We start from the raw sequence: 20,820 nt of genomic DNA on the forward strand, positions 1-20,820 counted from the left end.
CGAAACCAAGTGAATTTGCACGATTCCCTCTCCCTCCCTCTCTCTCTCTGCTTTGGCTGCTTTGCGGTGTGTTTGTTACAAGGTGGGGCGCATAAATGCTAATTGATTCGTCCTGACGTATAAACGGAATTGATCGTAATAAATTTGATCGCGTTTGATCAGAGGAATTGAGGGATTGTATTGCTTCCGTTTATATATTAATTTTTGTATCCGAGTATAAAAGTAGAAAAGTGTTTTTAATTTTGCATTTTTGAACGGTGACTCTCAGGCAACAATTTGGATTTGAAGATTCGAATTTTTTAGAATAGAAGAATCCTAAGTCGCGTATATAATCTTATGAATTGTAGAATAATATAATAATAATCAAATAGGTAGAGTTTCTTATCTCAAATTAGATCGTGATCGGGCCGCATCTTTGGTATTTAGTCCAAGTTTGATAGTCGTGGAAATAGAAATGTATTATTTTCAAAGTTTTTGAGTTTTTGCAAGCACATAGAATGAGGTAATAATTAGTTCGAGTTTGGTTTCTCGTTCGTTCTATTCGTAAAAAAATTCATAAAGAGAGCAGTGATGAAGATGGAGATGAAATAATGAAGAGATAAGTAAAAAAAGGGGTGAAAAATAAGAATAATAGACGATGAAAGCACGTTAACAGGAGTTAAGAAGGATCAAGAAAGATGAAAGAACATTTTACCGTGATACTTACTGTGAAATTACCTAACAAATCGGGGATATATCTCTATAAAATATCGCACAAAACAACGATACGGAGTTTAATATTCAACAAATTTTCTCTCCTTTATACGTAAAGATATATAAAATATTAAAATATAATATTAAAAGTTTCATACGTTAATTTGTGCGTGTGAAATGTTGAGTTAAAAATTCATTCACCATGTTGATTCGGCCGAGCGAGAAAAGGCTTCGAGCGCAAACGATTGGCTCGTGTGCCCATTGTTTAATGAAATACTAAATATTAAAAAGTACATGCGTCCGTTTGAAACGATTCGAAGAAAACGAGAATGGAGTTTGCCGCTGAATATCGGGCTAATTGGAGTATACGTAATCGAATGATGACTTTGACAGGAAGAAGATATAGTGGCATCGCGTATCGAGGATGACGGATAAATGTCGTGTAATGCGGTGTAATGAATTTCTCGTGATTCATGATGCTCGATACACTCGAGATTATCGAAGAAAAGCAATAAGATTTACAGTGGATGATAAATGCCGTTATTGTCGAATCCAATCAAAATTAATTAAAACATGTATTATAGATTTTGAAATGAAATGAACGTTTATTCAGTTTAGTTTTATCTATTTATATCCGTATATAAATGTTCTAATTTATTAAACAACATCAAGCAGCGGTCACGTTTCATTGATTGTATACGATATGCGGACGAACGATATTCGAATTTATGGCGAGATATGATTGAGAAGAGCGATATATTATACCGTGCAAATTGAGACAGATTATTATCAAAGTTTTCGATTCGTCATGCTTCTCGTAACACCTTTAATCCCATGGAAATGAGATTACATCGAGGCCACGTACCGTGGAATCTCTAAAAGGAAGAACAAACAACGGTTTCCCTGTTTTGAATTATCCGTACTCATCGTGAAATTTCTAATGCATATTAAGTACGTAAGGAATACGGTGGCAAAAAGCGATAACTCGATAAAGGAATGGCGTGAAACGTGGCCAAGATGCCAATAATTTTTCGAACAGAGTTAGAATTTTGTTATTATATACACTTTCGAACTGGGAATGAATATTCACGATCTATTAATAAATAATATCGATATAATATATACGGTATCGAGTAATATTAAAAATAAACGTGCTTTTGCCATTTTCATTTGCGAGTCCAGTCCATTTCAAATTGGGCGATAACCCAAAATCATTTTCCCTTCGATTTATCGCTACACGTTCTCGCCATTACGTTTTATTAAAAAATCTCGCGTACAAACACACGCATCCTTATCGATTGATTTTCGATTCCATCTCAAATATATCCTGATACATCCCGTCTTAATCCCTCGATGAAAACGTAAATGCATCGCTTATTGATTTCAGAAGCCATTATTATCCCAACATAGGCGTCGAATCGTCAAAGCTAGCCAGAAATTATCGAGAAAGAGAGAGAGAGGCAGAGATAGATAGACTGTGTGTCTAAGTACCGATATGAAAGCTGGACGCGGAGCGGGCTGCCAGTCAGTCAGTCAGGTTTGACCAGTGGCCGATGGCCTCGCCGCATAATCCCGTGTTAGCTGAATGATTGAAATTATCTTCATGACCGATGTCGAGATCAACCCGTTTATCAACCCTATTTCTCTGCAAACTGGCATTGTACACAGGATACACGCGCGTGTATAAGTCCACGTTTCGAGTAACGGGCGCGCGCGTCAAACGTGTAATTAGCATGGCAAAATATGCATTAAACATCGCGTTTATTATTAACGCGGATAGATTTCGGGCGAGAATCGGGATGGGACGTAGAGTTTCGATCGAGGCCAATACGGTTTCGAGGCCCGGTTTTATCGTTGTTATCGATATTCTTCGATGGATTTGCATAAAATTTGATCGTGGAAAAAGATGGGGAGATATATCGCGGGAACGATCGCGACACGTCACACGTCGATATCGAGGATGGAATATATTAAAAATCCGTCGTTCGTTAAAAATATCCTTTTTCCTTTTTTTTTTTTCAACGAAACATTTTCGTGCGGAAATTCGGAAATGATTAACGTGGAAATAAGCACGTTTCGAGATACACTGAGCCGAGAGGTATGAAATTTTTGCGAGGATTTTTCATTTGGGGGAGGAGAGAGGGAGCGGGAGGGATTGCAGTTACTTCGATTAACGTCGTTATCGTATCGGTGTGAAATTTTCGAAATCGAAATTCCATGACAACCGTAACGAAACAGCAAATAATGGGGCAAAGGACGGGGCTTAATAAATTCGTTTTAATCGGGAATGTTTAATGAAACGAGATTTATCGAGTGTATATATACAAATATGTTCCATATGGGATTAAAACATTGATAATAATGACGACGTGTCTGTCAGAAATATTCGTCCATAATAAATTTTTTCAAATTTCAGGCTTCATTTTCTTTCTCTTTCGTTCGAAATATTTTCTTTTTATTATTAATATTATTATTATAATATTCATTTATAAAAAACACGAACAATTAATCGAGATTATATTTTCCTCGTTTTGTTTGAATTAAAATTTTATGGGAAACGAATCTATCGCCGATAAGAGAACGATGCCACGGCACGATATAAAATTCGATATTACAATCCCCTGATTTAAAAGAGGACGCATAACTGAACATCTATTTGAATTGTTTCGTGGAAACTAGGCGATGTGATTTTTTAACGCGTGAAAATCCGCGTTGACGCGCGTTCCCCATTCGTAGCCACTGACGCGTGATATTTTTTAATACGATTTACACGGTAAGACATTCAAAATTGCACGGTACACGAACTTGTGTACGATGAAACTGTACACGTTGTTCGTGTCGTCATTTTCACAGAGACATTTTAAAACGAATAATGACGAATAAATCTGATGATATTGTACGCGTATCTAATTTTATTCGTCTAATCTAAAAGAGGAAGAAAAAAAAATAGTTGGAACTTTTGGGAAAATAGTTGAAAAAGAATTGGAATCGAATTTTATCGATTCGAAACGATTAATTAGAAAGATACTAGACGAGAAATACAAAATTAAACCTTTTTTTTTTAGTACACTATCACCTACACTATGAATTCTCAAATTTAATCGAATCGTTATTATTATTATTGAAATATTTCGTACAAATTTAAATTTATCCACCAAGTTTGGAATTACGTTATAGAATTGATTGAAATCAAGATTTAAATTCACATGGATATAATTGTACGATGAATTTCGATCGATCGAGTCAAAAAATTGGCAAAACAAAAACTAATTAAAATCCTTCGATATCTAGCCGAAATCTCTCTTCATTCGAAACGAAAGGAAAAAATAAAATAAAATAAAATCAAGCCCGCTTCATTTACATTTCAATCGCAAATTGCAAACCAGCCGAAGGTCAGCCAACGATTCACTTCTGGCGAACGTCAACGTTTCTAATTAAATTTGGTGGACGTGAAACGTGGGGAATCGTTCCGTTTCGTGGCAATGCGACGAATTCTCGTTCGAGGAAAAGACGAGGGCGATCGGTTTTTCTCGCAACTCGTTTCAACGTCGTTTCACCGAACGACGACGATGACTTTCGAAGTCGCTCGAGCATACAAGGAAAAGATTGGCCGAGATCGCGATCGAAGGCGGAAGGTTCGACGAGATTGGACAATTTCTCGCCGGTGGAATCTCTCTCTTCAGCCAGAAATTCACACGATGTGCGAGGAGGAGGAAGACAATAAAAGAAACAGAAGTTTGAAATTATCCTGTCAGGCAGCTAGAGGAGCTCGATTAATTCGCGTTAAATCGGTTTCGTGGTTTCGTTCCTGTTACTTGCCGATACAGAGATCGATTTCCTATTTTTCCACTGAAGCACGATGAATTTTGGAGATTTTTCGCGTGCAAAGACAGAATTTGTTGCTCAATTTTTTTTTTTCTCTTTTTTTTTTGCAATTCATGATTTGATAAAGATTTGATATTTCAGGATGGATAATTAAAAGAAACGCTTTTAATGATCGAACAGATATCTTGCTATCCGTGGAGTATGCCATTCGCGAAACGATCAACTCGATTGTTCTTCGATTTTTATCGATCGCTCTGCTTTTGAATTGTTTGATTGAATTTTTTCACGTTCATCGAGTGAGCTTGAAAACCTCGAAATTTTAAAATACCTGATATGTTATAAAACTAGAAATCGAGCTGTGAAATTACAAAGTTTTATTATCGGTTAAATTCTAATTGAAAAATTTTGATTCCTTTCTCCCTCGAAGTGAAAAAAATTTAATTCATAAAAACATTTCGCAATTGAAACGAAACCATTTCCATGTCCAGCCGGATCTTTCTTTGCCTTTCTTCCTTTTCTTTATAAACAACCCCCGTAACAAGGTCTCTCCGAGACGTAACAAGACTCTCATTTTATACACACAACGATACCAACCGGAGTGCAAACCCACTAACAACACTGACGTTTCTGCAACATTAGACGTCGAATTTTATTATGAAATTACCCCATTTTTTTAAAATTTTAAGCTTGTCCATTTCGTAATGACCACGTTCGTTAATGTTACATCATCGAATGTAATCCTTCACGTAAATCTACAACACAGATCACTTTTCGACGTCTCGATTTCTGCTCTCTACAAAATAAAAGTGTAAAATTTTCTATTTTTTTCTATTGTTCCTAGGTGCGATCTTTCATGCAGGGGACGAAGAGTACATGAATGCGTTCAAAAAGGCGGTGATCGAGACGAAATCGGAACACATCGCACCCTCGTTCAAGGTGGAAACTAGTATAAAGCAAGTAGAGGTTAATACTGACAGCTTCAAAACCGCCGCCGCTGGTTCGTATGAATATGTATACATTTTTTGCACACAAATTTTAAAACTAACACATTCTATTGACATATTTTTCATTATAGTAGATTTCTTTTATATATGTGCATAGATAAATTTTCATTTATAAGTAAGTTCAGCTGACAATTTTTAAAACAATTTTTAAAATAGTTTTCGAATCAAAATTTTATATTTTTGATAGATACATTCTCTTTCGCTATCTAAAAACGTTATTTATATTTTTCGATATTCCTATCGTAACAACGAAAATGTGAAAATATATAATTTTCAATTAATATTCGAATTGCACGAGAGGCAAAATCATTCGACCAGAAGATTAAAATTGCTAATGAAGCAATTAACGATTGAACGCGCACAATCAATTTCGAGGAAATTTAACGTTTAATAAGTAAAGAAAATCGCAAGGAAACGATCGAATCGAATCCATCGAGCCACGTTGTCTCTAGTTTTCTTCCCATCGAACTTCTCGATCGACAATAAATTTCGCGTTAAATCCTGCCGCGGGAGAAACAAATCGAAGGGCTGGAGCGATAATAAAGCGTAATTGGACTTCTTTGTTCCCCAATGCAACTCGATATTTAAACGGTTCCTCTTTTTTCCTCCCCCTCTATCCCCTTCCAATTGAAACGAATAATAAGATTATCTTCCTCTCGAGTACCATTCTTTCTGCATCGAAAATGGAATATCGATTAATCTTAGTTCGAAATATCACGGCAATTCCATGACACGATTTCACGATGGAATAGTAAGAAGGATTTTGAGGAGTAATAGGAGTAGAAAATCGATCAAATTCTTCCAATTTTCAAGATTTCCTCGAATAATAACTTGCACGTGATCATTCTCCACTCGTTCCTCGATCTCGAGGAACCAAGCTTCGTGCATTCGCGATTTATATTATTTTATGGAGAAGATTAACACGCTTTGCAGCTTGCAAACTTTTGGAGGAGGGCGTGGCGGCGATCTTTGGACCTTCGAGCCCCTACACTTATGGAATCGTAGCTAGCATCGCGGCCAGGTTCGATGTGCCTCACATCGACTATTTCTGGAGACAAAATGAAGAGCTCCAGGCGGATCAAGAGCCGAAAAATCCGAAACCGATGACTATCAACTTCTTTCCCGACAGCGAGATGGTCGGCCAGGTGAGTCGAAGCGATGCAATTTTTACAAAAATTTTTAAGAATCAAGCGGACCCCGTTTCATCGTAATATCGTAGTATGAATTATTTGTAACACTGTAAAGAAACAGAGTTCGCTGATCGTCATATTTACAAGTTATTTATAAATTCTGGATCGATATTCGACAACTGATCTTCGAGAACGTCGATAACTCAATCCCGATCGATCGAAATTCCCATTCGTATCCATCGAATGAGAGGAAAGGAATATACGATCTTCTATATTTCTCTCGAAACAAAAGTACCGCAAGATGGCGCCACGCGACCTACCGCCGTAAATTATCCAATTGCACGCAAATATTTATATTTCCTCCTCGGATTGAAAACCGGTCGTGGAGTGAAATTGATTCGAATTAATCGGCTACTTTTTTTTTTTACACGTACAACGACGCACAAATGCGCGACACCTTTACGGGTCGATGGTCGGGGAAGGAAAAGCGTTTAAAGGAAAAATGGCGAGGCGCGAGGGGAGAGGGGAGGAGCGAAGGTGGCGCGTTTCGATGCAATTTTAAATTACTCGTTTAACGAGGCAAATCGAACGGGTTTGAAGTAGCTGGCGCATTAAACCGGCTAGTCGAGGCTAATGAGCGCGATCAAAGACCGAACTTCGACGGCTAACGACGGCGGCCGGATGAGTTTTTATTCTCCCCGCTCTTTTCACACGGACGCACGGAGCGGGAAAACAAACGAAAAGCAAGTTGAGACGAATCGAGCGGGGTACTTCCCCCGTCGATTAAGCTTTAATTAAAATTGTCGACGAACGAGCGTGGCGGGCGTAAAGGATTACTCGCCGTTTCGATCTTTATAGAGCAATTAAAGCGTTCCTCCCGCTGTGTTAAGGTTAGTTTAAATCCTGTGGTTAAATTGGCGCAACGCGTGGCGCTCGCTCGCCCCCCCCTCTCCCCGTACACCATGCGTAAATATGATCGCGTCGAAGAGCGGGAAGAAACGGGAAATGAGAATATAAAGGAGGCGTTACGCGCGAAATATGTGGAAAGAAAAGTTATTAACGATTATGTTATCCTTATTATATATATAGACGATCAATAAGAAGATTACATCGATGCTCGTTATAAGCCTCGGCCTAAGAATATTAAGAATATTAAAACCTTCATTGTACGCGGATAAAGGCTGGCGAATTATTTATACGATGCGCGCGTCGTATCAAATTTATTACGCGCTTCTTCAAATCCTTGCCTTCTTCAGGGAAGGGACACGAGTGGCCGACGAGTTTTAAATTAACCAGATTTTCAAACATATCGAATATCTGTCAATTTATCTTCGTATTTAATCTTCATCGTCGCAAATATCGTAATTTCACGCACGCCAATTTCTTCCCTCTCGCTCTTCGAACTGCGAAATATCATGATTTTATCAAAAAAAAAAAAAAAAAATTCTTCCTCGCTGAAAAAACGTAAAAATATTTCAATATTCCCCCATCCCCTGTCCATATGTCCTTTGAAGATTTTTTTTTCACTTCGTTCGATTTCCCTCTCTCTCTCTCTCTCTTCTCTCTACCTCTCTGTTTTATTTTGGTGGCAACGCAACGCCTATTTCACGCCATTTTTACGCCGGTTTCGCAGAAAGAAATTTCCATTCGTCGAATTTTCGCCTAACTCGGCTTCACCGCTCGGTCTTCCCTTAATTTATCGCGTACACCGCGGCGTTCGACGTTCGTTTTCTCGACCGACAACGATCCGAGTGTATAACGAATTCCCCCACGATTTTCCCCAAGTTTAAAAGCAAATTCACGTTTGCATAAACTGATTTCTCTCTTTCTGCCTCAACTTGCGAATGTGAATTTTATAAAAAGAGCGATCGTTGAAGAATATCGGCCCACTTTCGTAATAGCTTTGTATCTTGCGTCTTCTATCATGCATACATCATGTATTATTAAATTAAGTTTAACAAGCCTAGCCAAATAGATCATCGAATATCGTTGCATCAGAATGATGAAAATTTTTCAGGCGATCGCCGACGTGGTCGAATCCATGAAGTGGACCACTTTCGCGGCCGTCTACCAAAACAACGACGGCCTGTCGCGGATTCAAAAGGCCCTGTCTCTGAGACGAAAGAAGGACACTGCGGTGACGATAAGAAGGTTGGGGGAGGGGCCGGATTTTCGTCCAATATTGAAGGAGATTCGCGCCATGTCGATCTGCAACGTGATCATCGACGTCGAGCCGAGGAACATCATCGATGTGCTCTATCAGGCGAAGGAGGTCAAGCTGTTGGCGGAGTACTGTAATTTCTTAATTACTTACCTGGTATTACGCCACATTCTACTTTATATGCGTATGATCTCCTCCTCTCGGAAACTCGATTCATCTCACGAACGGCCAATCTACCATAATTTAATCTTAAGAACGGTGGAAAATGGATCACGTTGGACAAACTTGGAGGAATATTCGAGATCGATGAAATCCCAATCTGCTTTGTCTCCTTTCGTTGTTTAAAACGAGTTTATCTTCGCAACACGCGCGAATATTTTATTCCCCCTCCATTCGTATTTCGCCTCTCCAAGTAAACTCTAAACGCGTTTTCTCGCGTTTCACAGATTCATTTCGTTTCATTCCATCTTTTTTTTTTTTTCTCGTAACGAGCGAGCATATTTTTTGGAAAATTCATTTGTCCGCGCGTAAACGTAACGAAGTTTAAACGATGGAGGGGAGATTTGCGAGTTTGAACAAGCGGGGGCATCCATACGAAAGTGGTAGGTTCGTATTCCGCGACATCTGTTTGACATTTCCTCTCCTAACTTCACGGGAAAGCTGGGACAAAAGCTGGAAAATTGAAAATTCCGGTGGGTGGCGTAAAATTCGTCAAATATGTTTATGCGTGATATGTAAAAAACTAATTCGTCCCAAAAATTTAGATCACGAATTACAAACGAACGAAAGAATCGAAATCAAATATAGAAAAATCGAAGTAACCAAAAATGTCCATCCACCCGTAAAAAATGTTTAAAAAAAATCCCAAGATAAATCTTTCGAGTTTGGACACCTCGGTTAAAAATCATCGCAGCATTCGAGAGCACGTCGTCACCCTGCAAGATTTTCTCGTCGAGGCGGGCAGTTAGCGGAGATAACGCTCGCGGTTTCCCCGACCGCGGCTTTTCCAAGGGAATTTCATTAATAAATCCATGGAACGTGTCGCGGTCACGTTCACCCCAGGCGTAGTAACTGCATTAGCCGGTTACAATTGCCAGCCTTTTTATTAAACGTACCCATAAATTGCTCCGAGTAATTGTTTTCAACGATACGCCGGTAATGGCGTGCCGTCTGAACATTCCTTCGTTCACCACCGCACCCTGGAATCCGCTTTTTATGACGCATTACCACCGGGCACGTACAACAATACCTTCATAAATAACGACGTTCGCGGCGAGTCGAGGGTTTTCGCGCGAGGCGTATCGTTTCCTTTTCTCTCTTTCTCTCTCTACGTATGTCTCTCCCTCTTTTCTTCCTTTTTTCCCCTTTCCTTTTCTTTTTTTTTCTTTCTTTGTTTCAAAGCGGAACAACTCGACGTCCCCCGGGTGACGCGTAGAAGCGCCCCTTTTGTCGCGTCGAAGCGCGCGTGTACCCAAAGACAATGCAAAGTTACAGGGAACTCGTGCGATTTACGGGGGAGTTGGACTGGAAAAGAGAACGAAGGCTGTGTCCTTTTAGAGCTACGTTCGAAGAAGGTCGAGGGCTTGACGCCGCGATCGTTTCGATTCTATTATTTCTCCGCAGAAATTGCCACGCATATCCGCAGAGTGTTACATTTTTCGATATATATATATATCTTTAACTTGCGTTTCAATTCATCTATTTCTATCCGTATAAACGAGTCATCGAAGCAGTAAATCTTCTTCTCTCCTCCATACGTTTCGAGACACTTTCTCATCCCTTCTCTTTCCAAAACGTTTTAACGCTTTAAGAAAGGAACACTTTGATCGCTTTGACAAGAACGTTATTTGAACGTTTCGCAATGCGCTTCGCAAATATTCGAAATTTGTCCTGTGTGTACGGAGAAAACGAGGCGGGAATGGGAAGGGAAGGCGTGGCGTGTCGTATGGATTCGCGTGGAATTTGCATCTATATTTGTCCGAGCTATCGAGAAATTCGTGGAAGACGCGGCTCGTCGAACGATGTTGGAGAACGGGCCCGCGTCAACGTCAACGTCCCCACGATTATATTCGATAATCCTGAAGCGGGGCGGACTTTAACGAGTCGAACGCTCGTTTCAATTGTGTCGAGGGAAGGGGGTGCGATCGAAGAAATTTTAATTGAACGAGCGCGTATACAATGGTACATTGTAGACGATAATTAGTCGTTAAAGAGGAGGTTATATTTTCGGAGAGAAGAGATTCTTCTTTGAACTCTCTTTTTACCACGGATTAAAAAGATTGACTTGATAAGTTCGGACAGATTGCAACTTTGTAATTGGGGGATAGCTCGTAGAGCGCAGGTAGATTGAAAATTAGTGTCCAAACTTTGTTACGCCTCGCAGCAACAACTTTCTTCCCATCATATATTATATTATAGCTCGTTCGTAACAATAGTATTCGATAACCGTTGCTTTACTCCTCCCTGATTTCTTCCTCCTTTTATTTTCCTTGGTATTTTAATCCCGTTTTTGAATATTGTCATCTCAACGGAACAGAACACGTTTAATCGAGACGTTCTCGTATAAAAAAGGATTCGTATTTCCAAATAAGAGAAATTGGAGAAGCGAGTTCAACGAACCATCGAGTCACTTCCGCAGATTCGTTCGTTTGCAGACACACTTCTTATAGTTAGCGCGGAGTTTCAAAGTTATTTCCCGCTTGTTGCACCAACAGACAACAAGAAGACGGGAAGGCGAACGACCCCTCGAACGATGGATCGTTCGCCGCTTAACATTCCACGTTTCGTGTTCTCCGTGCGTTCTCGAATCCGGGTCGATCCTGTCGTGACATCGTGTATCGACGATGACCGATCTTATTTTTGGTGGTCAGGAGAGAAAGAGAGAGCGAGAGGTATTCGAGATAGATGACAGATCGGCTCGAAAGCTTGGCTTCGTCGCCAAATAGAAATGGGATGCGGCTGGCGATCGACACTTTGTAAAATTATGTCTTGGATAAAGATGAGAATCGTACTTGTGCTATATATGTATAGCTTGTGTGAATAATGCGATCGCCTCTCTGTTATTTTTCTTCGTCTTTGCTTTATGTTATAATATTGTTGATTAAGAATTTTTTTTACGAATTTATTCCAGGATTCGGCAAAATTGTCCTTGTGGGAGGTGCGGGAAGAATCAACGATCAATATTACTGGACTGAATTTGCGAAACGAGGAAGGAAACGAGGTGGAAGGAATTAATTGGGTAAATATAAACGTATAATTCTTCCGATGAATTTATCTTCCATCCAATTTTCCCTATAGGGATATATAATTAAGATAGATAGATAATGAAATAATAATATTTCCTTCGCATTCGGTCCGCCAAGTGGCGGACAAATATTTCAACCGGTGCTTTTGGTATTTTTGGTGATGAACGTGGATTATAAAGCGAATCTCCACGAATTGGTACTTAGTGGACATGGTAATATTTCCTTTCGAATGAATCGATGCGAATAATAAATCTCGTGAATGATTCATTTACAGGAGAGCATGGTCATCCTCGAAGATTGATATTGTAGAATAGAATGATCCGATTCAATATTTTTCGTTATAAATTAAATTCGTCGTTCCTTTGAATTTTCCTTCTCTCCCTTCGTAATATTAAATTCCATGTAAAGAGCATCGATATGATCAATCGAGTGATCGAATATTAAAAAAGTAGAAGATAAACGAATCTTCGATATTATCTTAAAGAGGATCCCTCGTTTTTCTCGAATTAAACATCTCTGGAAGAAAATTCTTTTGATCGAAAACATTGGAAGATTGCAAGTTGTTGGTAATTTCTACATTATAATTTTACAACAATCTTCATTTTAATAAAATTTAAAAATAAAATTCTTGCAAAGTAGACGTTTCTACATCCTCCAACGTCGTTCTCAAACTATTAATTCGTATCTTGTTCCAAACGTTCCTTGCATTCTCAGAATCGTCTGAACGGAGGACCACGAGGTCTTACAATTATAAGATAATTTCTTCATTAACTATCCGATATAATGAAGTTGCACTCCCGTGTTCGGGGATCCTTTCGTTTTCCGGAAAATCTAGCCGCGACATGATACTTAGGAACACCTGACGGCCTCCCTTAATTTCCGTTTCATTAGCCCTCGCCGATTCGCTTTGTATCGTGGACCGAGTGCACGAGCGCGAGCAATATGCTCTCTCCTATATGCAAATGCGTTGCAATGAAACGTTTAATCGTGTTGTTTTATAATTCTGGAAAATTGGACGGCTTAACGTTTCATTTCTCATTAGAACGGATCGTTGCAAACTTGTTACTTCGTTCGCAAACGAAACGAAAGATCTGGACTGGATTACGAAATTGCGAGCATATGTCGGATTAAGTAAAATTCCCTGTTCCAAGGTATGGAATAGGGATTACAGGAATCTTCGTATTCAATTCTTGAGAGATTAGTTAGTGGTCGATTATGAGCGGATTTTTGTGTAAGTTAAATTGTTCGAATATTACGTAGAAAACATATGAAACATATTTTAAATTACGTGTCTTGCATCATTAACAACAACCCGTTGCAATCGTGCAAAGTCACAAACGAAACCATCATTTTTCGTGTAAATCTTTTCAAAGGAAAAGGAATAAAAATTTTGCCATCGAAACTCGTTCAAAATAGAGAAAATGCCATCCAAGTTTTTTCCTTTATATTTCAATTGGTTGTTGAAAGCATTCGAAATTTCCATAAGCATTTAATATAAGCAGAAATTATGAATGGATCGAGTGATGTTTTTTCCTGGAAATGCGTATTATGTCTTTCTAAGAATCGCGATTGTTACTCGTCTGGAATTTGGGGTAGGTCATTGAGACGAGGTGTGAGATCAAAGTAAAAAATGATATCTCTCGATGAAAATCATATATCGAGATAATTCAAAAAATATTTTAAAGGATAAGATTCAACGTTTCTAGAATTATTTATTTATTGACCGGAAATCATTATCTTCGGAGTTATAGCGGTTTAAATTTTTTCTAATTTCAATAGAAATCAGATTTAATCAGGTAAATTAAATGATAAACGTGCTTATTTCTGGAAGAAACAATCTTGCTAATAATAAATTAATTGAAAAATTTGTTTGATTGAGATGAATTAGATCTTAGATCTCTATACAATCGATTGATTTGACTTAATTATGAATTTTCTTGAAATTGTTTGAATAATCGTTTCAGTTTCATGATGTCATGGTGAAATCGTTTAATTTCGCTGTAATTAATTAGATTTTATTTTAAAAAGGTGGAATCGGCCATTTTATATGATTCCGTCTTCCTGGTGTATAACGCGTTAGAAACTTTAAACGCAAGGAATCAGGATAACACAGAGGGTGAAACTATTGACCCAGTACCGCTCTCTTGTGAAGGAGAAGAGAAATACAACGCAGGTCCCAACATTACCAACGTGATACGCGAGGTAAAGTTTTCTTGAAATTATTTTTCTCGCAACGCGAACACTTTAAAGCCTAGTTCAAATTAACCGAGCTCGAATTTGAGTAATTTAATTACAATTTTATTTCGCTCGTAAGGAATCATCCAAATATACCTCACAAAATTTCTCTGTAAATAAAGAAAGAAAATTGCTAATGATTTCTACAGCTATCCAAAGAGGGAAAGATCACGGGGCCGATTACAATCGACGAAAATGGTCAACGTCAATTCTTCAAGTTAAAGATCATAGACGTGAGACCAGACGAGAGCGTGGAAATAGGATATTGGGATCCAGAGGGTCTTCACACGGCCGACAACGAAAAGGAACGGGAGAGTTATTTGTACAAATCTATCGAACAGAAGAAATTCAAGATTAGCACCAAATTAGTGAGTAATACACAATCAAATTAAAAAATTATTACTGATTAAGATATATCGACGATATCTTGATGAGAATTCGAGTTAATAATTTTTACGACTGGAAAGAAATTATACCGTTATTGATCGATAATAATTAATGGTAATTGACCAGGGTCCACCGTACGTAATGGAAGTGACAGACAGCGCGACTCGAGGAATACTGATCGAACAAACGCGTTACGAAGGGTTCTGCATCGATCTCATCGAGGAGATTGCCAAACTGTTAAATTTTAAATATGAGTTCGAGCTGGTGCCGGACGGCAATTACGGCACGTTGAACAAGGAAACGAAACAATGGAATGGCCTGATTAGACGTTTACTGGATCATGTACGTAATTGTTCCCGAGTATATAAAGTTTATTTTACATTCGATTAAGCGGAATAAGGATGCAGGGATCCTTTTCAGGATGCGGATCTGGCTATTTGCGATCTGACAATTACGTACGAGCGCGAGAGCGCGGTCGATTTTACAATGCCGTTCATGAACCTAGGTACGGGCGTTTCTAATTCCTTATCGCGCGCCCCATTTACACGATAAATCTGACGACAATGCTATTTTATCCGATACGTTCGCTAGGTATCAGCATTTTATACAGGAAACCGGAGGAGAAGGAACCGGATCTGTTCTCGTTTCTGTCGCCGTTGTCAACCGACGTCTGGATTTACATGGCGACCGCTTTCTTAGCAGTTTCGATAATGCTGTTTCTACAGGCCAGGTAAGCTTTTAAGACAACTACGCGAGAAGATATATATATATATAATATATATATATATATATACGTATCTCGATGAAAGTTTTCCTCTTCGAGGAAGAATATTTTTTTTTTTTTTCTTAAGTCTGCTCAAAGTACGATAAAATTAAATTCTCGAGAATGTAGAAAAAGAAGAAAGTTGAACAACTCGATAGCATTTGAGGGAATTCTTAAAGGAATTTCTTTATCTACAGAATGGCGCCAGGCGAATGGGACAATCCGCATCCGTGCAACCCGGATCCGGAGGAATTGGAAAATAATTTCGACTTGAAAAACTCCATGTGGCTCACTGTCGGCTCCCTCATGCAACAGGGATCCGATATACTTCCCAAGTAAGTCCGGATCGGCAAACTTAACAAAGCACCTATGCGACTGCAACCTAGCCTACACTCGCGCGATAATAGCGAAACGGAAGTCGCAACAGTGCCCGCAAAGAGATGCAACCATATCTGTTTTACCTCGCGCAATTACTATTCCGGAATTATTCGTGAAAGTTCTAACGAAACTGCGTTCCATTTGCTAATCGCCCGGATTATAAATTCAAACCGGAAATTTTAACTTTAGTTTCTGCTGGATGCTGTTCCGCGCAAAATTGAGAAATTACCTTCGATCGTTTGTTCAAGATAGAAAAAAAGAAAAAAAAAAAAAAAGAAAGGATCGTACAACGCGGATACAGAGAAAAAGAGAATTGTCCAAATTATCGAAAGAATTCCAAATTTACAATCGGATATTTTATTAAAGCCGCTACCTCGATCCGCTATCACGAAAACTTTATGAATCCGAACGAAGTGAACAAACGAAGAACGTACCGATAAGAATCTCCACTTTACACAATCGCTAAATCACGAAATATAATTTAAAATCGCTGGCGGGAATCTTTCTCCGCCGCCGCGTCCCGTCCCTGAAATATCCCCCGTATATCCTCTCCCCCTCCCCGTTCATTTGGGAAATTCATTCGCGTTGAAGAGGAGAGAGGGAGGGGAGGGGGGGATAAAAATCTTGGCGTATCTCATTATTCCGCTTAAGGAAATATAAAATATCGCGGATCGTTTGTAGGAAAGTCTACAAGAGACGGTGCCAAAAGCAGACGCGGCACTTTTTCTTTTTCCTCTCCCCTTCCCTTCCCTTTCCCCCTCCGGTTACCCGCTCCCCCCGTCCCTCTCCTCTCCCTCCCCGGCTATCCTCTTTTTTTCACGACAATTAAGCTTAACGAGCCGCTGTTTGCCGGACATATTTGAGGCGGCTTCCCACTTATTAGCGCCGGCACGGCGCTAACTCTCCGCTCGTAACACCGCGCATGTTTGCTCGCTACATACTGACGACGATGGTTCCGACTAAAGGCGGCGGCGATGACGACAACGACAACGACAACCATGGTGACGACTAACAACCAGGAATCCTCCTAACTGCTTCCTCCTGGCTCCTCGTTTATGGCCCTATGAAGGAAAACTGAGTATTTGGACGTTCGAATTAATTTCGTCGTGTGTTAATTTGAGCACACGATCGTCGTGATCCAAGTACGGATATCTCTTCCTCGTTTTGCCAAAAGAAACGTTTCGTTTTTTAAATCTGTTGCGCGTAATTTAAATATGTATTTAAGGAGGAAAAGAGAATACGTTGTAATTTGCACGATAAGATATGAATTCCGATCTCCCCCCCCTGTTTTGAAGGAGGAAACAGCGCACGAGGATCAGATTTCATTTTTTTTTAAAAATGATATTGCGGATAATCTCGACGTGTAATATCGAAAAATTGAAACGAAGCGAAGTTTAGTATGGTTATTTAAAAATTAAAAAAAAATTAGGAAGGAGAAAAATTCGAAAATATCGCGCGTAGAAAATTCACGGGACTGTGATATCGCTTATCGATATCGCGCGGTGGCAATTTAATCGCGATCCATTTGTCGATAAAGGGCCCCGGCTCACGAGGAAACAATGTCCTTTGTCTCTGTTTACTCGGCGTCCTGTGCACGTTCGCGCGACACAAAATATATTATACACGCACGCGCGCCATGCTCGGTAAACAGGCGTCATTTGCATACGCGGCTCTTTAGCTCGCGCTTAATTAGGAAAACGCGACGCATCCTATCTCTGCCCCCGCTTCCTACGCGCGCGTCTCGACGAGACGCTTCCATCCAGTCGTCTCTCAAGTACCGGACGATTTATCTGCGACGACGTACACCAATTGTGGACGGAAATCGTTGGTCGTTGTGGTAGATAATTCATCGGCAGTGAAAAGAAATGAAGAATAAAGAATCAATTGCCTTCTCCCTCTCTTCTTCAATTTATATTCCTCCTCGATCATTTTCGAGTCAATTTTCTCCGATTGTAAATTTCCATCGATCGATTCTAATTCATTCATGTTCGATAGATCCAATTGACCAACTTGCATCGATCTTTCAGCTCGGTTCAATTGTCTACTAGTATAGATTCACTTTGACCGATTGAAACTCCGTTTGATTCATTTCTAACTTTGACACAATTCTAACTCACGATCCTCTATGATTTAATAAAAATTAGACTTTATTTTATTCGACTCGTTCGAATTTAGAGCACCCTCCATCCGAATGGTGGCCGGTATGTGGTGGTTTTTCACCCTGATAATGGTCTCCTCTTACACCGCCAATTTGGCCGCCTTCCTCACGGTCGACAAGATGGACAATCCGATTAAAGGTGTCGAAGATCTCGCTAAGCAGACGAAAATCAAGTACGGAGCCGTGGCTGGTGGATCCACGTCCGCTTTCTTCAGGGTGATTTTCCATCAATGTTTCACGCTTCGAGCGAGAACGTTAATTGCGATATTAATTGATGAAAAAATCGTTTTCAAGGATTCCAATTATTCGACCTATCAACGCATGTGGGCGGCCATGCAGGAAGCGAGGCCGAGCGTGTTCACCAAGAGCAACGACGAGGGTGTCGATCGGGTGTTGAAGAAACGCGATTACGCTTTCCTCATGGAATCCACCACGATCGAGTACAGAATGGAGAGGAACTGCGATCTCGACAAGGTCGGAGGGCTCATCGATAACAAGGGATACGGTATCGCGTTGCCGCGAAGTAAGCTCCATTGAAATTTCGATTTCAAGTTCCAATATACTTTGGAATAAAAAGAAAACGCGATTCTTTGTCTCTCGATTCTAGATTCACCGTATAGAACGCCCATAAGCGGGGCGATACTGATGCTGCAAGAGAAAGGGGTGCTCCAAGATCTGAAGAAGAAGTGGTGGGAGGAGCGAGGCGGTGGTTTGTGCTCGAAAATCGAAGTGGAGCCGACATCGTCCAGCGAATTAGGATTGGCCAACGTCGGTGGTGTCTTCTTGGTCCTTCTGATCGGATGTTGCGGCTCGTTCATCATCGCCGTCTTTGAATTCCTGTGGAATGTACGAAAGGTTGCCGTGAAGGAGAAGGTGAGCCCCCTCTTTCTCTTCCCGCTGCACCGTTATCTCACCCTTGGATCTCTTTTACCCCGAAACCGAGTGATAAATATTCCTCCGTGTCGCGTGCATAGAAAAGCGAAGGAATAATTCTTCCTTATAAAGACCGCCTTTAAATTCTCCCTTCCGAGGGAAGACAAATCATAATCGTTCCTTTTATTTTTATTTCCATCTCTTCTTCTTTTTTTTTCTTTTTTATATTTCCCTTTCTTAGCCGTGTATAGAGGCTAGAAATTTTTTAATTAAAATTCTAATAACAGTTTTATATCATCGAATTTGAGCGGGGAACATGGAATTAATGAACAACAGAAGGAGGGGGAAGATCCGTGATCATATTTCGTCGGCGTGTTGTTGCAGGTTACGCCATGGGAGGCGCTGGTAGCAGAATTGAAATTCGCCGTGAATATTTGGGCGGAGACGAAACCCGTTAAAATCTCTAAAAGCAGCGGCACGAGTTCGATGGAGGATGGGATCGGTCGGGCTGCCTCCACGGCCCGCTCAATCGTCGGCTCGTTCCTCCGCCTCGACATCCTCGACAAATTCGATAAAGATAACAGTACCAACAACCGCAGTAACGATCGCAAGATCAATTAAAATTCCATCCACCATTGTACTATTATTATACCGATTAAGATCGTTACGTTTAACAAATTGGGAACTGGACGAGTTCACGCTTCCGCTTCTAGATCATTTGCCACATTTCTTCAAACGTGACGTTGAAGCACGAAATATAGTATAATTCTATTTTCTATAAATATCGGATTAGCGATTTAATCTCATCTCGTAAATTACGACGTTCATTTATTCTTCTTATTATCGAATCGAAGTGTAAGCGTTAATCGAGAAAAAAATAAGATAAGATTTGTTGTTCTGTCGACAATTACAGGAAAAGAAAATATTATTTAGACCAAGATCTATTCTTTTCCTTTTTTCTTTTCGCAATTAGAAATTTCTTCGCTCGTATCGCGAATATTAATGACAAGTAAAAGATAGAAGGAAAAAAGAGTTCGTCGGATAATTTGAAAGGCGGGCAACGGACGGAAAAAGAAGAAGAAGAAGGGAAGGAAATCTTGTTTCTCATGGCACCGCGCATAAAGTCGTCAAGTCTTCTACGATGGTCGCAAAATGGCGACGTCATGGAACGGCAGAAATCTCCGCTGTAGGTCCGGTAGGAAAGGAATCCAACAATATTTGGACTCCGGTCACAATGGCGCTAACGAACCGTGGCCTTGGTTTGGAAGATTTTCGTCCCGAGAGATCAGCTGCGGGATCACCCATGTGTACCAGTACCCTGCCGGCATCTTTGTGTCATTATTATCGAGGGACGTTTCTAACCGTTTCGATCGCCGTCGACAACACACTTTCAACTTTACCGCCACTTTGTCGCCCGCGTCGAAGTCGAACTCGACGATCAACAACTGGTCCCCCCGATGATCTCGTGATTGATTCGATCGATCCATCTCTCCTCCGTATTTTCATCTCTTTTGGGAAACTCGAGGAGCGTTTATTTAATGCCCGATGTGAACCTGTCGATTATTAGAATCGATTTGTCAAAGATTTCTCACGAATAAAGATTCGTTTCTTCGTTTTCTTGGGTATTATATTATTGCATCGTGTTTTTAATTAAGGAAGAATTGGTTGCTCGATGAATGGATAGATTCGTCGTCGATGGGAACAATGACACGTGAGTAATGTGTTTGAACTACGAACCGTTCGTCTTGGAAGGACCGATCACTATCGAAGGAGTGTAGTTCAATCTTCACGATTGCACAACTTATATTCAATTAAGATTCCTATCATGAAGCGAGGAAGCAAGGAAGATGCGTCTAGCTTAATCCTCGAGAAAGAGGACTTTCCATCTTTCTTCGAAGAAATTTCAAGAGGTTTCCAATCTCCTTCGGTCGTTTTGGAAAATATTGGGTAAGTAAATTTACGAATGCC

General features: G+C 40.0%; 1 protein-coding gene across 3 annotated transcripts in view; it reads left to right on the top strand.

Moving 5' to 3' along the window:
- The window catches only part of LOC108002045 (glutamate receptor ionotropic, kainate 2-like), a 94,525-nt gene extending 74,056 nt beyond the window's left edge, over positions 1-20,469 (top strand). For 2 of the 3 annotated variants that reach the window (XM_017063415.3, XM_017063414.3), the window contains 14 exons: positions 5,360-5,515; positions 6,456-6,667; positions 8,670-8,969; positions 11,944-12,051; positions 14,087-14,260; positions 14,443-14,661; positions 14,807-15,022; positions 15,101-15,185; positions 15,272-15,410; positions 15,641-15,778; positions 17,997-18,195; positions 18,274-18,502; positions 18,587-18,852; positions 19,237-20,469. In XM_017063415.3, the coding sequence (XP_016918904.1) occupies positions 5,360-5,515; positions 6,456-6,667; positions 8,670-8,969; positions 11,944-12,051; positions 14,087-14,260; positions 14,443-14,661; positions 14,807-15,022; positions 15,101-15,185; positions 15,272-15,410; positions 15,641-15,778; positions 17,997-18,195; positions 18,274-18,502; positions 18,587-18,852; positions 19,237-19,473 (2,678 nt within the window). In that variant the 3' untranslated portion in view covers positions 19,474-20,469. The remainder of the gene's footprint in view (positions 1-5,359; positions 5,516-6,455; positions 6,668-8,669; positions 8,970-11,943; positions 12,052-14,086; positions 14,261-14,442; positions 14,662-14,806; positions 15,023-15,100; positions 15,186-15,271; positions 15,411-15,640; positions 15,779-17,996; positions 18,196-18,273; positions 18,503-18,586; positions 18,853-19,236) is intronic. The other variant, XM_017063416.3, reaches the window with a different exon arrangement.
- The last annotated feature ends 351 nt before the right edge of the window (positions 20,470-20,820 follow it).

Source organism: Apis cerana, linkage group LG1, assembly GCF_029169275.1.
Source record: "Apis cerana isolate GH-2021 linkage group LG1, AcerK_1.0, whole genome shotgun sequence".
NCBI classification, from domain to species: Eukaryota; Metazoa; Arthropoda; class Insecta; order Hymenoptera; family Apidae; genus Apis; species Apis cerana.